Source organism: Thalassophryne amazonica, chromosome 1, assembly GCF_902500255.1.
Source record: "Thalassophryne amazonica chromosome 1, fThaAma1.1, whole genome shotgun sequence".
Taxonomy (NCBI): Eukaryota; Metazoa; Chordata; class Actinopteri; order Batrachoidiformes; family Batrachoididae; genus Thalassophryne; species Thalassophryne amazonica.
Window position 1 is genome coordinate 114,833,322 of NC_047103.1, and position 14,697 is coordinate 114,848,018.

The window sequence follows — 14,697 nt, forward strand, 5'->3', positions numbered from 1 at the left end:
CATTGCATCTAAACAAATGACTATGGCTGCCAGGAGTTAAGGTTTTGCAAAATCTCAGCGATCACTCACCAGCCCGGGAGGTGGCGGAAATGCACATTAAGCCCCTGTTTACACATAGATGGTCAGAGCTCCCGGAAGCGTCCCGGAAGAGTTTTTGGCCATCTTAAGGATCACACGCCGTTGTTAACGCCAGCACTAGGGGGCGTGGCTTAGTTCCGGCTTTACCGGGAATCGTCGAAAAAATTATTCAACATGTCGAATAATTCCGGGAGCGCTCCTGGAGAATTCGCGTGACGATGGAGACAACGCGAACAACGGTGTTTGATACTTTTTAATCGCCGTTTCATCCTGCCCCTTCCTGTAGTGCCGCAGTTTACAGCGCCGTAATTGGCGGCCGGCGTTGTATCCCTATCCAACGGCGTGTAAAACGGCAATAGAGCCCACATCGGCGTCCTCAAACGTGTTTTAACCGGCGACAGAGGCAGACAAAACGGCGGCGCTAGTGGACAGTATGCCATTCTAAACGCCACCTCCCGGTTAACGGCATTCCAAACGGCCGATAGGCGGCGGTCAGTACAAAAATGCTAGCGCGCTGCATGCAGGCCTCTCACTCACGGACAGCTCCAGATATTTTTGCAGATAAGCTCCAGTATGCCTACTAAAAGAAAATTGGCAGCGGCAAGGACTTACCAAGAGGTCTGGTTCAGGAGCAGAGTGTAGCCCTGTGGTGGAGATGAGCAAGACGTTGAGCAGGGGAAAAAGGAAGGAGAATAAAAGGCTGAGAGATGAGCTCCCTCCCCCGGCAGTGACAGCTGCTTCAGCCTATTATACTCTGGGGGCGGTGCCTATATGCAAAAGTTCCTGGAGTAACACAGTATTTGCCTGGATAAATCCAGCGGTACACAGGGCATTATCGGTGGCAGCAGAACACCGCCGTTCTCACACGCGTCTTAACCTGCGATTGTAAAGGATAGAACTGGGTATTAACCCCATTGCCTGAAGTGTGCTGGATGCTACGGCGTCAAAACGCCGCTTTATTCAGAGGATTTAGTGGCGTTTTATCCCCGTATTTGCAGCTAGTACGGCGCTCAAAACGCCGGCGAAAAGCTCTGCCCCTTTCCACCGCAAAAACAGCCGGAACTACCGCGAACTTCGGTCTACGTACTGCCCGCCGACAAAACCGTCTATGTGTAACCTGCGCTTTAAGCTGGTGCTGCCCGCCATTGGATCCGAAAAAAGAAGAAGAAGTGTTAGCGTCCGCTCGACACAAAAGACGGACTAATTTTATTTTATTTTATTTCTTTGTGGCTGATGGTATCACCAAGACTCAGTGGGAGAGGAGCTCTCATGGTGCAGATGTGTACAGAGAGACGTTTCGTCACCATTTAGACTGTTTTGGATAATCTCTGGATGATTACTTTTCAGATGAATCCCACTGAAACTAACAGGAATTTATATTCACTACGTGTATTTTACTCTGTCAATCAATGCATTAATGGATGCATTTTGGTTATTTAAGCCGCAGGATTGAAAGAGTGTGAAAAAAGCAGCAGCTTTTTAGTTTGTAAGTGGCGGTGTATATAATACCAAGATAAACTGTGACTTCTAATACTGTGTTTTACTGCTTTTGAAAGCTGATGACAGTGTTTGGGGTTTTATTTTTTAACTCATTCATTTTTCATGCATTATTGTATGTTTGTGATTCTTGAATTTACCCAGCAGCCCCTGCGGTGCTTAAAGTGAAACTGATTTATCAGAAGCCAACAGTGTAATCTGATGTGGCCGCGTCCGAATGAATGCTAAAAGTTATTGGTTATCTGTAATAAAGATACATTTTTTTTTTTAGCAGTTTCACGGTTTATCATCATAAAAGATAACTTTTCAGTTTTCTGATTAATGGTTATCGAAGCTAACTTTTTGGTTAGCTGTGCCTACCACGGCATATGACCAACCTCCTCCCTTTGTTATATATGTAAATGAGCTGAGTCCCTGTGTGCTTTGTATAGCCTCCATACGTAACAGCATATGGAGGCTGACACAAGTTTCAGCAGAGAAAAGCAGCCTATTGTTTCTTTGGAATGTGCCAATTAACACTTGAAGGCAGTTTCACTTCAGCACCAACCTCCTCAGGTGCTCAAATATGTGATTGAGCAGGACAGTTCAAATACAGAGGCTACACAGAGGCACAATACATGGCAACCCCCCTTGTAGCAAAAACAAAAGTTGCTGAATTGAGCAATACACCTGGATACACAGAGAAGGCGAAAGAAACCACTGTTTGGTTCGACCGCAACATTGAAGACTATTCTGCTCATGAAACTACACAGACAGTATTCAGTTGACCTGGAGGGCCAACAGAGTTTGCAAAACACAAAATCACAACTCGCCTTCAAAGCTTTCTGTGTTTGATGGATATCAGCATATTGATAACCGTCAGAGACTGCACAGTCCAGGAGGGCCATAGAACGAACCCCAGCTGGCAGATGAGCATCTATGAGCTGATGGCGTCCCTTGCGATCTTTTTCTGAAGGGCTGCCAAGGGCTACGTTGGTGCCATGCCATTCATGTGGGCCAATAAATTCAGCAACCCAGATATCAAAGCCATAATGCCCCGTAACTGCTTTCTTGAAATAAAGCATTACATTTGCTTTGACAACAAGGACACCCACAAGGAATGCTTACAAACAGACAAATTTGTAGCAATTTCTGACATCTGGCAGTGGTTTGGTCAGAAGTGTGTGTCGTCCTACAGTCCAGAGCAGCATGTTGTCGTGGATGAGCAGTTATTTCCATCAAAGCTTTGTTGTCCCTTTCTGCAGTACATGGGATCCAAGCCTGACAAGTTTGGAATCAAGTTTTGGATTGCAGAAGTTCTGGACACGAAATACATGTGTAATGTCATCCCTTACTTGGGAAAAGATCCCACTCGCCTGGCGGGAGAGAGGCTTTCAGAGAATGTTGTTTTGAAGTTGATGGAACCATTTATGGACCAGGGAAGGACTGTAACTATGGACAATTTCTTTACTTCTCTGTCTTTGGCTAACAGGCTTCTTCAACGAGAAACAACTCCGCTTGGCACCATCAACAAAAATTGTCGGGAGCTACCAGCAACTGCCAAATAAACCTCGGGCCGACTATTGTACTCAACACAGGTGTTCACATCTGGAAGTGCCTTGCTGATGGTGTACGTAAAAAAAAAAAGTAAAAAAAAAAAGAAAATCTGTCTGTCAAATGCGGTGTTGATATCATGGACCAGAAATTATGCAATTACTCCGTATGTGCAGGAACACAGAGATGGCCCATGGCTGTGTTACATGGCTGCCACAAATGCACACATTTCATACACAACATGCACAGGGTCAAAAGAAAGTCAGCAATTGTTCATGCTGGAGCTCGGCGAAGAACTTCAAAACAGAGATTTAAAGGAAAAGGCACGAGGGGAAGAGCACAAACAGCAGCGTTGTGAGATGAGAGTTTCTCAGAAGAAAAGACACAGTGCCAGGTGTGCATACTCTGCAATAATAACAGAAGCACTGAACATTGTGTACACTGCCGAAAATACACCTGTGGCAAATGCAGGAAAGACGCACCTTGGGAATGTGGCAACTGCTAGTTAAGACAACTGTATGCTACATTTGTGTGCTTTGTATAGCCTCCATATGTAACAAGTCTTTTCTTTGGGAGAAATATAATTTTGTTTTCTTACTGATATTATCAATCAATCAACATCACAACAAACAGTTGCCCCAAGGTGCTTTATATTGTAAGGCAAGGCCATACAATAATTACGTAAAAAACCCCAACGGTCAAAACGACCCCCTGTGAGCAAGCACTTGGCGACAGTGGGAAGGAAAAACTCCCTTTTAACAGGAAGAAACCTCCAGCAGAACCAGGCTCAGGGAGGGGCAGTCTTCTGCTGGGACTGGTTGGGGCTGAGGGAGAGAACCAGGAAAAAGACATGCTGTGGAGGGGAGCAGAGATCAATCACTAATGATTAAATGCAGAGTGGTGCATACAGAGCAAAAAGAGAAAGAAACACTCAGTGCATCATGGGAACCCCCCAGCAGTCTAAGTCTATAGCAGCATAACTAAGGGATGGTTCAGGGTCACCTGATCCAGCCCTAACTATAAGCTTTAGCAAAAAGGAAAGTTTTAAGCCTAATCTTAAAAGTAGAGAGGGTGTCTGTCTCCCTGATCTGAATTGGGAGCTGGTTCCACAGGAGAGGAGCCTGAAAGCTGAAGGCTCTGCCTCCCATTCTACTCTTACAAACCCTAGGAACTACAAGTAAGCCTGCAGTCTGAGAGCGAAGCACTCTATTGGGGTGATATGGTACTATGAGGTCCCTAAGATAAGATGGGACCTGATTATTCAAAACCTTATAAGTAAGAAGAAGAATTTTAAATTCTATTCTAGAATTAACAGGAAGCCAATGAAGAGAGGCCAATATGGGTGAGATATGCTCTCTCCTTCTAGTCCCTGTTAGTACTCTAGCTGCAGCATTTTGAATTAACTGAAGGCTTTTCAGGGAACTTTTAGGACAACCTGATAATAATGAATTACAATAGTCCAGCCTAGAGGAAATAAATGCATGAATTAGTTTTTCAGCATCACTCTGAGACAAGACCTTTCTAATTTTAGAGATATTGCGTAAATGCAAAAAAGCAGTCCTACATATTTGTTTAATATGGTCATTGAATGACATATCCTGATCAAAAATGACTCCAAGATTTCTCACAGTATTACTAGAGGTCAGGGTAATGCCATCCAGAGTATGGATCTGGTTAGACACCATGTTTCTAAGATTTGTGGGGCCAAGTACAATAACTTCAGTTTTATCTGAGTTTAAAAGCAGGAAATTAGAGGTCATCCATGTCTTTATGTCTGTAAGACAATCCTGCAGTTTAGCTAATTGGTGTGTGTCCTCTGGCTTCATGGATAGATAAAGCTGGGTATCATCTGCGTAACAATGAAAATTTAAGCAATGCCGTCTAATAATACTGCCTAAGGGAAGCATGTATAAAGTGAATAAAATTGGTCCTAGCACAGAACCTTGTGGAACTCCATAATTAACCTTAGTCTGTGAAGAAGATTCCCCATTTCCATGAACAAATTGCAATCTATTAGACAAATATGATTCAAACCACCGCAGCGCAGTGCCTTTAATACCTATGGCATGCTCTAATCTCTGTAATAAAATTTTATGGTCAACAGTATCAAAAGCAGCACTGAGGTCTAACAGAACAAGCACAGAGATGAGTCCACTGTCTGAGGCCATAAGAAGATCATTTGTAACCTTCACTAATGCTGTTTCTGTACTATGATGAATTCTAAAACCTGACTGAAACTCTTCAAATAGACCATTCCTCTGCAGATGATCAGTTAGCTGTTTTACAACTACCCTTTCAAGAATTTTTGAGAGAAAAGGAAGGTTGGAGATTGGCCTATAATTAGCTAAGATAGCTGGGTCAAGTGATGGCTTTTTAAGTAATGGTTTAATTACTGCCACCTTAAAAGCCTGTGGTACATAGCCAACTAACAAAGATAGATTGATCATATTTAAGATCGAAGCATTAAATAATGGTAGGGCTTCCTTGAGCAGCCTGGTAGGAATGGGGTCTAATAGACATGTTGATGGTTTGGATGAAGTAACTAATGAAAATAACTCAGACAGAACAATCTGAGAGAAAGAGTCTAACCAAATACCGGCATCACTGAAAGCAGCCAAAGATAACGATACGTCTTTGGGATGGTTATGAGTAATTTTTTCTCTAATAGTTAAGATTGTATTAGCAAAGAAAGTCATGAAGTCATTACTAGTTAAAGTTAAAGGAATACTCGGCTCAATAGAGCTCTGACTCTTTGTCAGCCTGGCTACAGTGCTGAAAAGAAACCTGGGGTTGTTCTTATTTTCTTCAATTAGTGATGAGTAGTAAGATGTCCTAGCTTTACAGAGGGCTTTTTTATAGAGCAACAGACTCTTTTTCCAGGCTAAGTGAAGATCTTCTAAATTAGTGAGACGCAATTTCCTCTCCAACTTACGGGTTATCTGCTTTAAGCTGCGAGTTTGTGAGTTATACCACAGAGTCAGGCACTTCTGATTTAAAGCTCTCTTTTTCAGAGGAGTTACAGCATCCAAAGTTGTCTTCAATGAGGATGTAAAACTATTGACGAGATACTCTATCTCACTTACAGAGTTTAGGCAGCTACTCTGCACTGTGTTGGTATATGGCATTAGAGAACATAAAGAACGAATCATATCCTTAAGCCTAGTTACAGTGCTTTCTGAAAGACTTCTAGTGTAATGAAACTTATTCCCCACTGCTGGGTAGTCCATCAGAGTAAATGTAAATGTTATTAAGAAATGATCAGACAGAAGGGAGTTACAGAATATTATAACTTCTGTTTGTTGTTATTCCAAGATGAAATGTGTTTTTTTTTGTTTTTTTTTGGGGGGGAGGGGTGTGCCTATCCCAGTTCTATGACATTGTGAGCTTATTACAGTAAATTGTCATTGTAATTGGTGTTTAGCCTCCAACCAAATTACCATTCATGAAGGGTTTTCATCAGAAATACTTCTGCCCTTCTTAAAGTGACAGGCAATTATTAAAATAAGTGTTTTTTTTATGACAAATACAAAACATATCTTGGATCAAATGATAACAATAGGGTAAAACTGTTTGTTGGTTAAATAAAATATAAAATGAAAAATGTTACTCTTAGTACATGAAATAAGATATGACTGCAAAATAATGTTGCAGGGGCATTGGAAACTAATGGTGGCAGACAAACTGAGAAGAACAGCATGGCTTGCCTCTACTGGTGGTTGGCTCTCACTGCGGTATTGTATCACTTCCTGTTCCGGAGCACAGTGGTGTTTTTCTGTATCTGTTAGCTGTTTAATCTGCGCAGTTAGATTGATCTAGTTATCTAGATTACGATTTGTTTCCCAGTGTAATCTTTACGTGCCTTAACTAAAGCACTCATTCTGCTGAATCACCTCTAAATTATTTACACATTATTCACTTTGCGTGTTTTTAGGAATCCGCTAGCTTAGCGTAGCTACTAGCTCTTAGCCGATTTAGCATGGCGGCTTCTCCTGTCTCTCCCGCACTTTTCTGCTCTGGGTGTGAAATGTTTAGTTATTCCTCGGCCTCCTTTAGCAGTAATGGTACTTGTAATAAGTGTAGCTTATTCGTAGCTTTGGAGGCCAGGCTGGGCGAATTGGAGACTCGGCTCCGCACCGTGGAAAATTCTACAGCTAGCCAGGCCCCTGTAGTCGGTGTGGACCAAGGTAGCTTAGCCGCCGTTAGTTCCCCTCTGGCAGATCCCGAGCAGCCGGGAAAGCAGGCCGACTGGGTGACTGTGAGGAGGAAGCGTAGCCCTAAACAGAAGCCCCGTGTACACCGCCAACCCGTTCACATTTCTAACCGTTTTTCCCCACTCGACGACACACCCGCCCAGGATCAAACTCTGGTTATTGGCGACTCTGTTTTGAGAAATGTGAAGTTAGCGACACCAGCAACCATAGTCAATTGTCTTCCGGGGGCCAGAGCAGGCGACATTGAAGGAAATTTGAAACTGCTGGTTAAGGCTAAGCGTAAATTTGGTAAGATTGTAATTCACGTCGGCAGTAATGACACCCGGTTACGCCAATCGGAGGTCACTAAAATTAACATTAAATCGGTGTGTAACTTTGCAAAAACAATGTCGGACTCTGTAGTTTTCTCTGGGCCCCTCCCCAATCAGACCGGGAGTGACATGTTTAGCCGCATGTTCTCCTTGAATTGCTGGCTGTCTGAGTGGTGTCCAAAAAATGAGGTGGGCTTCATAGATAATTGGCAAAGCTTCTGGGGAAAACCTGGTCTTGTTAGGAGAGACGGCATCCATCCCACTTTGGATGGAGCAGCTCTCATTTCTAGAAATCTGGCTAATTTTCTTAAATCCTCCAAACCGTGACTATCCAGGGTTGGGACCAGGAAGCAGAGTTGTAGTCTTACACACCTCTCTGCAGCTTCTCTCCCCCTGCCATCCCCTCATTACCCCATCCCCGTAGAGACGGTGCCTGCTCCCAGACTACCAATAACCAGCAAAAATCTATTTAAGCATAAAAATTCAAAAAGAAAAAATAATATAGCACCTTCTACTGCACCACAGACTAAAACAGTTAAATGTGGTCTATTAAACATTAGGTCTCTCTCTTCTAAGTCCCTGTTGGTAAATGATATAATAATTGATCAACATATTGATTTATTCTGCCTAACAGAAACCTGGTTACAGCAGGATGAATATGTTAGTTTAAATGAGTCAACACCCCCGAGTCACACTAACTGTCAGAATGCTCGTAGCACGGGCCGGGGCGGTGGATTAGCAGCAATCTTCCATTCCAGCTTATTAATTAATCAAAAACCCAGACAGAGCTTTAATTCATTTGAAAGCTTGTCTCTTAGTCTTGTCCATCCAAATTGGAAGTCCCAAAAACCAGTTTTATTTGTTATTATCTATCGTCCACCTGGTCGTTACTGTGAGTTTCTCTGTGAATTTTCAGACCTTTTGTCTGACTTAGTGCTTAGCTCAGATAAGATAATTATAGTGGGCGATTTTAACATCCACACAGATGCTGAGAATGACAGCCTCAACACTGCATTTAATCTATTATTAGACTCTATTGGCTTTGCTCAAAAAGTAAATGAGTCCACCCACCACTTTAATCATATCTTAGATCTTGTTCTGACTTATGGTATGGAAATAGAAGACTTAACAGTATTCCCTGAAAACTCCCTTCTGTCTGATCATTTTTTAATAACATTTACATTTACTCTGATGGACTACCCAGCAGTAGGGAATAAGTTTCATTACACTAGAAGTCTTTCAGAAAGCGCTGTAACTAGGTTTAAGGATATGATTCCTTCTTTATGTTCTCTAATGCCATATAACAACACAGTGCAGAGTAGCTACCTAAACTCTGTAAGGGAGATAGAGTATCTCGTCAATAGTTTTACATCCTCATTGAAGACAACTTTGGATGCTGTAGCTCCTCTGAAAAAGAGAGCTTTAAATCAGAAGTGTCTGACTCCATGGTATAACTCTCAAACTCGTAGCTTAAAGCAGATAACCCGTAAGTTGGAGAGGAAATGGCGTCTCACTAATTTAGAAGATCTTCACTTAGCCTGGAAAAAGAGTCTGTTGCTCTATAAAAAAGCCCTCCGTAAAGCTAGGACATCTTTCTACTCATCACTAATTGAAGAAAATAAGAACAACCCCAGGTTTCTTTTCAGCACTGTAGCCAGGCTGACAAAGAGTCAGAGCTCTATTGAGCTGAGTATTCCATTATCTTTAACTAGTAATGAGTTCATGACTTTCTTTGCTAACAAAATTTTAACTATTAGAGAAAAAATTACTCATAACCATCCCAAAGACGTATCGTTATCTTTGGCTGCTTTCAGTGATGCCGGTATTTGGTTAGACTCTTTCTCTCCGATTGTTCTGTCTGAGTTATTTTCATTAGTTACTTCATCCAAACCATCAACATGTTTATTAGACCCCATTCCTACCAGGCTGCTCAAGGAAGCCCTACCATTATTTAATGCTTCGATCTTAAATATGATCAATCTATCTTTGTTAGTTGGCTATGTACCACAGGCTTTTAAGGTGGCAGTAATTAAACCATTACTTAAAAAGCCATCACTTGACCCAGCTATCTTAGCTAATTATAGGCCAATCTCCAACCTTCCTTTTCTCTCAAAAATTCTTGAAAGGGTAGTTGTAAAACAGCTAACTGATCATCTGCAGAGGAATGGTCTATTTGAAGAGTTTCAGTCAGGTTTTAGAATTCATCATAGTACAGAAACAGCATTAGTGAAGGTTACAAATGATCTTCTTATGGCCTCGGACAGTGGACTCATCTCTGTGCTTGTTCTGTTAGACCTCAGTGCTGCTTTTGATACTGTTGACCATAAAATTTTATTACAGAGATTAGAGCATGCCATAGGTATTAAAGGCACTGCGCTGCGGTGGTTTGAATCATATTTGTCTAATAGATTACAATTTGTTCATGTAAATGGGGAATCTTCTTCACAGACTAAAGTTAATTATGGAGTTCCACAAGGTTCTGTGCTAGGACCAATTTTATTCACTTTATATATGCTTCCCTTAGGCAGTATTATTAGACGGTATTGCTTAAATTTTCATTGTTACGCAGATGATACCCAGCTTTATCTATCCATGAAGCCAGAGGACACACACCAATTAGCTAAACTGCAGGATTGTCTTACAGACATAAAGACATGGATGACCTCTAATTTCCTGCTTTTAAACTCAGATAAAACTGAAGTTATTGTTCTTGGCCCCACAAATCTTAGAAACATGGTGTCTAACCAGATCCTTACTCTGGATGGCATTACCCTGACCTCTAGTAATACTGTGAGAAATCTTGGAGTCATTTTTGATCAGGATATGTCATTCAAAGCGCATATTAAACAAATATGTAGGACTGCTTTTTTGCATTTACGCAATATCTCTAAAATCAGAAAGGTCTTGTCTCAGAGTGATGCTGAAAAACTAATTCATGCATTTATTTCCTCTAGGCTGGACTATTGTAATTCATTATTATCAGGTTGTCCTAAAAGTTCCCTAAAAAGCCTTCAGTTAATTCAAAATGCTGCAGCTAGAGTGCTACGGGGACTAGAAGGAGAGAGCATATCTCACCCATATTGGCCTCTCTTCATTGGCTTCCTGTTAATTCTAGAATAGAATTTAAAATTCTTCTTCTTACTTATAAGGTTTTGAATAATCAGGTCCCATCTTATCTTAGGGACCTCGTAGTACCATATCACCCCAATAGAGCGCTTCGCTCTCAGACTGCAGGCTTACTTGTAGTTCCTAGGGTTTGTAAGAGTAGAATGGGAGGCAGAGCCTTCAGCTTTCAGGCTCCTCTCCTGTGGAACCAGCTCCCAATTCAGATCAGGGAGACAGACACCCTCTCTACTTTTAAGATTAGGCTTAAAACTTTCCTTTTTGCTAAAGCTTATAGTTAGGGCTGGATCAGGTGACCCTGAACCATCCCTTAGTTATGCTGCTATAGACGTAGACTGCTGGGGGGTTCCCATGATGCACTGTTTCTTTCTCTTTTTGCTCTGTATGCACCACTCTGCATTTAATCATTAGTGATCGATCTCTGCTCCCCTCCACAGCATGTCTTTTTCCTGGTTCTCTCCCTCAGCCCCAACCAGTCCCAGCAGAAGACTGCCCCTCCCTGAGCCTGGTTCTGCTGGAGGTTTCTTCCTGTTAAAAGGGAGTTTTTCCTTCCCACTGTAGCCAAGTGCTTGCTCACAGGGGGTCGTTTTGACCGTTGGGGTTTTACATCATTATTGTATGGCCTTGCCTTACAATATAAAGCGCCTTGGGGCAACTGTTTGTTGTGATTTGGCGCTATATAAAAAAAAAATTGATTGATTGATTGATTGAACAGCACTCAGGCTCAATCAGACATGACAGTGGAATGTGGCCTGGACACAGATGTCAACAGAGAAAAGCAGCCTATTGTTTCTTTGGAATGTGCCAATTAACACTTGAAGGCCCGGTCAGTTTCACTTCAGCTGCATGTTAATTCCTCTCCAAATGTTAGCATATGGAGAGGAATTAACATGTTGTGCAAAAAGTGACAAAAGAACTTCAATTGTACAAACTAGACAAACAAGCTTCACATAGATCCCTGGGTGTGATGAACCAAAGACAGAGCCCCTCTGCCTATACTTCTGGTGTTTGCCATTAGGTGGCACCACCTTGAAGCACAGGTCACAGCAATAACAGCAAGCTGTACTTCTGGTTTTTGCCACCAGGCAGCACCATCTGATAACAGAAAGCTGTAATTATGGTGTTTGCCCACAAGTGACTTTTCATTTATTTTCTAAAAATACTACTTTGACAAGACTAATAAACACGCTAATAGACAGACCAACATTGTCAGGACAGGTCAGCCAGGACACATGCCTGTATCAGTGTGCATGCCCATTCATGTGAGTGCTTTGTTGATCTGGACAGGCGGGCACATCACTCAGATCACAACACATCACCCCCCCATGTCCACCCCCATGTCTCTCCACTCCCCTCACTCTGGCTTCCTCCCTGCCACCCTGGAGGCAGCGTGTTTTTTTTTTTTTTACTGCTGCAGCCTTCAACTCCCCAAGCTGGGCGGCGTTGGCACCTCCTGCTGCATCCGTCACCCACTTTGCCTCAATTCAGATGACGGACTGCTTCAAGTTTACACATAAACAATATCAAATGTATGCGTGTTATCTTTAATTCTGATGTGTGCCATTATTATGGTGAACAAGTAATAATTGTGGATTAATTGTTGTATCTTGTCTGAGGTAACTGGAGTGTAAATGTAATTTCATTATTGTTGCACTCGTGTAATGACAATGACAATAAATCTCATCTAATCCCGCCTAATCTAAAAAAAAAATGTTGCACGTGACCACTGTGTACACGCGAGTGAGCCCATTCTTGTGAGTGTTTTGCTTCTCTGGATGGGGGGGGGGGTGTCGCTTCTCGGTATGTGATGTCCATATTGACATGATCACACATGATCGTATACACTACAGTTAGGTTTTTGTCAGGGGGCTGTGATTGACATGTAATTACGTCATAGGTGGGATGTCATTCGAAATGAAGCAGGGAGAAAGCTGTGCAATCACCCATGCTCAAGGTACAGTGGTGCATGCATGTCTGCAAACGATGATGACAGGGGAAAAGTAAAAACCAACCAAGATAACATTTGGATGCCCCCCCCAGTCATGTCTTAGCGTGCACAGCAATGCTCATGCAGCCAGAGCTGCACCATGATGGCCCGCAGCCCACATGAACTTCACTGGCCTGACCTCCGGTCACTGCGTGTGCGAGGGAGGAAGGGATATTTTTATTTCTTTTCATCTCATTGCATGTATTTTCAATAATTCCTTGTTTACTTCCATGGGCATGGCTCATGAACAAAAATGAATGGAAGGACAATAATTCTTGTATTCTCTTCTCTTTATAACAGGAATTAAATATTTTTACAGACAAGAAAAGATCCATTTATTTCCTCAATTCTAACACAGATGTTGTCCCAGCTCAGGTCACCAAGCATCAAATAAACATCATTACCAGCAACATGACTATCTTACATTTAAATGATACATTCATTGTTCTTTTTATGATCTATGACCTCTCATTATTTTGTCCTTACCACATTCTTCAATTTATGGACATTTGTACAACATTTAATCCGCATCTAACCCTTATTGCAGATTGAGGGGATATTTGATTTTAACATTGAAAAAGTTTGATCTATATTTTGTATTATATTTTAGCTTATGAAAAGTCACTTCGAACAGGACTTTGACCTTGAAAATGTTTTCCAAGGTAAAAATTTGTGTGCGGAGGTTTGTGCTCTATGAGCACAGTGCTCTAGTTCTTTTTAAGAACAGAAAGCAATTTAGAATTTATCTTTTTATTAATTTCAAAATGATCTGATCTGTGGCTTAGAAGCTGTGTCTGATACAAACTGGCTTTTATGATCCACCACATATCTGCATAATAGTGTCTGTACGAGAAAGGTTAAGCTTAAGAAGTTATTACATTTATCAAGCTTCCAGCCCTGGCCATTTTGCAGACCATGCAGGTAATGGTTCTGTCATGTCAGTGTTCACAAAATGACTGGATACTCAAACCAGTAGATTAATGGCAAAAAAAAAAAGAACTCATGAATTAACCCTGTGTATGTGTCGTTACTTCACTGTTATGTTGGCTTTCCATGCATATCAAATTGATGCAGTTGTATTTTAAGTCCTTTTTATACCTGGTCGAAATTAATCAAAACCCAAGCTACAGAGAATGCACTCTTGATATGAAGCCATTGCTGCCTCAAACCATGGTGGGTATGTGACATGGGTAGACTCACATTTACAAAAGAAGCACAGAAATGTAAAAAATCGTTGTTGCATGTGTGTGAACAATTACACAAACCTTCTGAGTAATGAGAGAGGGTAAGTAAGCTGACACATGATGCCCCGGCTCCAGAGCCAAAAATGGTCACTCTCTTTGCATCTCCTTTGAAGGCTTGGATGTTTTCTTTGATCCACCTGAGAGCTTGAATCTGATCCAGCAGCCCGTAGTTGCCCTTGGCTGCCTGGTCTCCTGTGCTTAAAAACCCTGAACAGACAAAACAGAAAAAGAGAAACAGATGCCAATCATGCTTATTGAAAAAAAATGTTTTCATTTTAGGAAACAAAACTGAATTATTTTCCTTAATAATATAAGCTATGTTCAAATAATAGCCTGAAATAGGCTAGGGCTTCTTTTTTTATCCCCTACTGGCATGGCTGTTTGAAAAAGATTTAGGTTAGGGGTGCTGTAGCAGGGTGACCTGCTAAGCCAACAACAACACATCCACAAAGGTTACACACAATACTCAAACAGCACAACACTTAATACAATTCATTTGAAACCCCCACTCTACCACAGAGGAAAGATATTGGTCATACGCACACACATATGTTATCAACAACAAAAACTCAACAGATGCTGAAAAAGAATGTGAGCCATTGCTACAACTCCACTTACCAAATAGGCCACAGTGTCATATTTTTTTCAAAAACATTGAACATATTTTTTTGTAATGTAAATAACAACAGGGAAACAATTTGAAATGTTTTAAT

The 14,697-nt window shown here is 41.6% G+C and overlaps 1 protein-coding gene across 2 annotated transcripts in view; it reads right to left on the reverse strand.

Moving 5' to 3' along the window:
• Window positions 1–14,697, reverse strand: part of nlgn4xa (neuroligin 4 X-linked a) — a 641,760-nt gene that overhangs the window by 100,810 nt on the left and 526,253 nt on the right. For both annotated transcript variants that reach the window (XM_034173560.1, XM_034173555.1), the window contains one exon: window positions 14,006–14,191. In XM_034173560.1, the coding sequence (XP_034029451.1) occupies window positions 14,006–14,191 (186 nt within the window). The remainder of the gene's footprint in view (window positions 1–14,005; window positions 14,192–14,697) is intronic.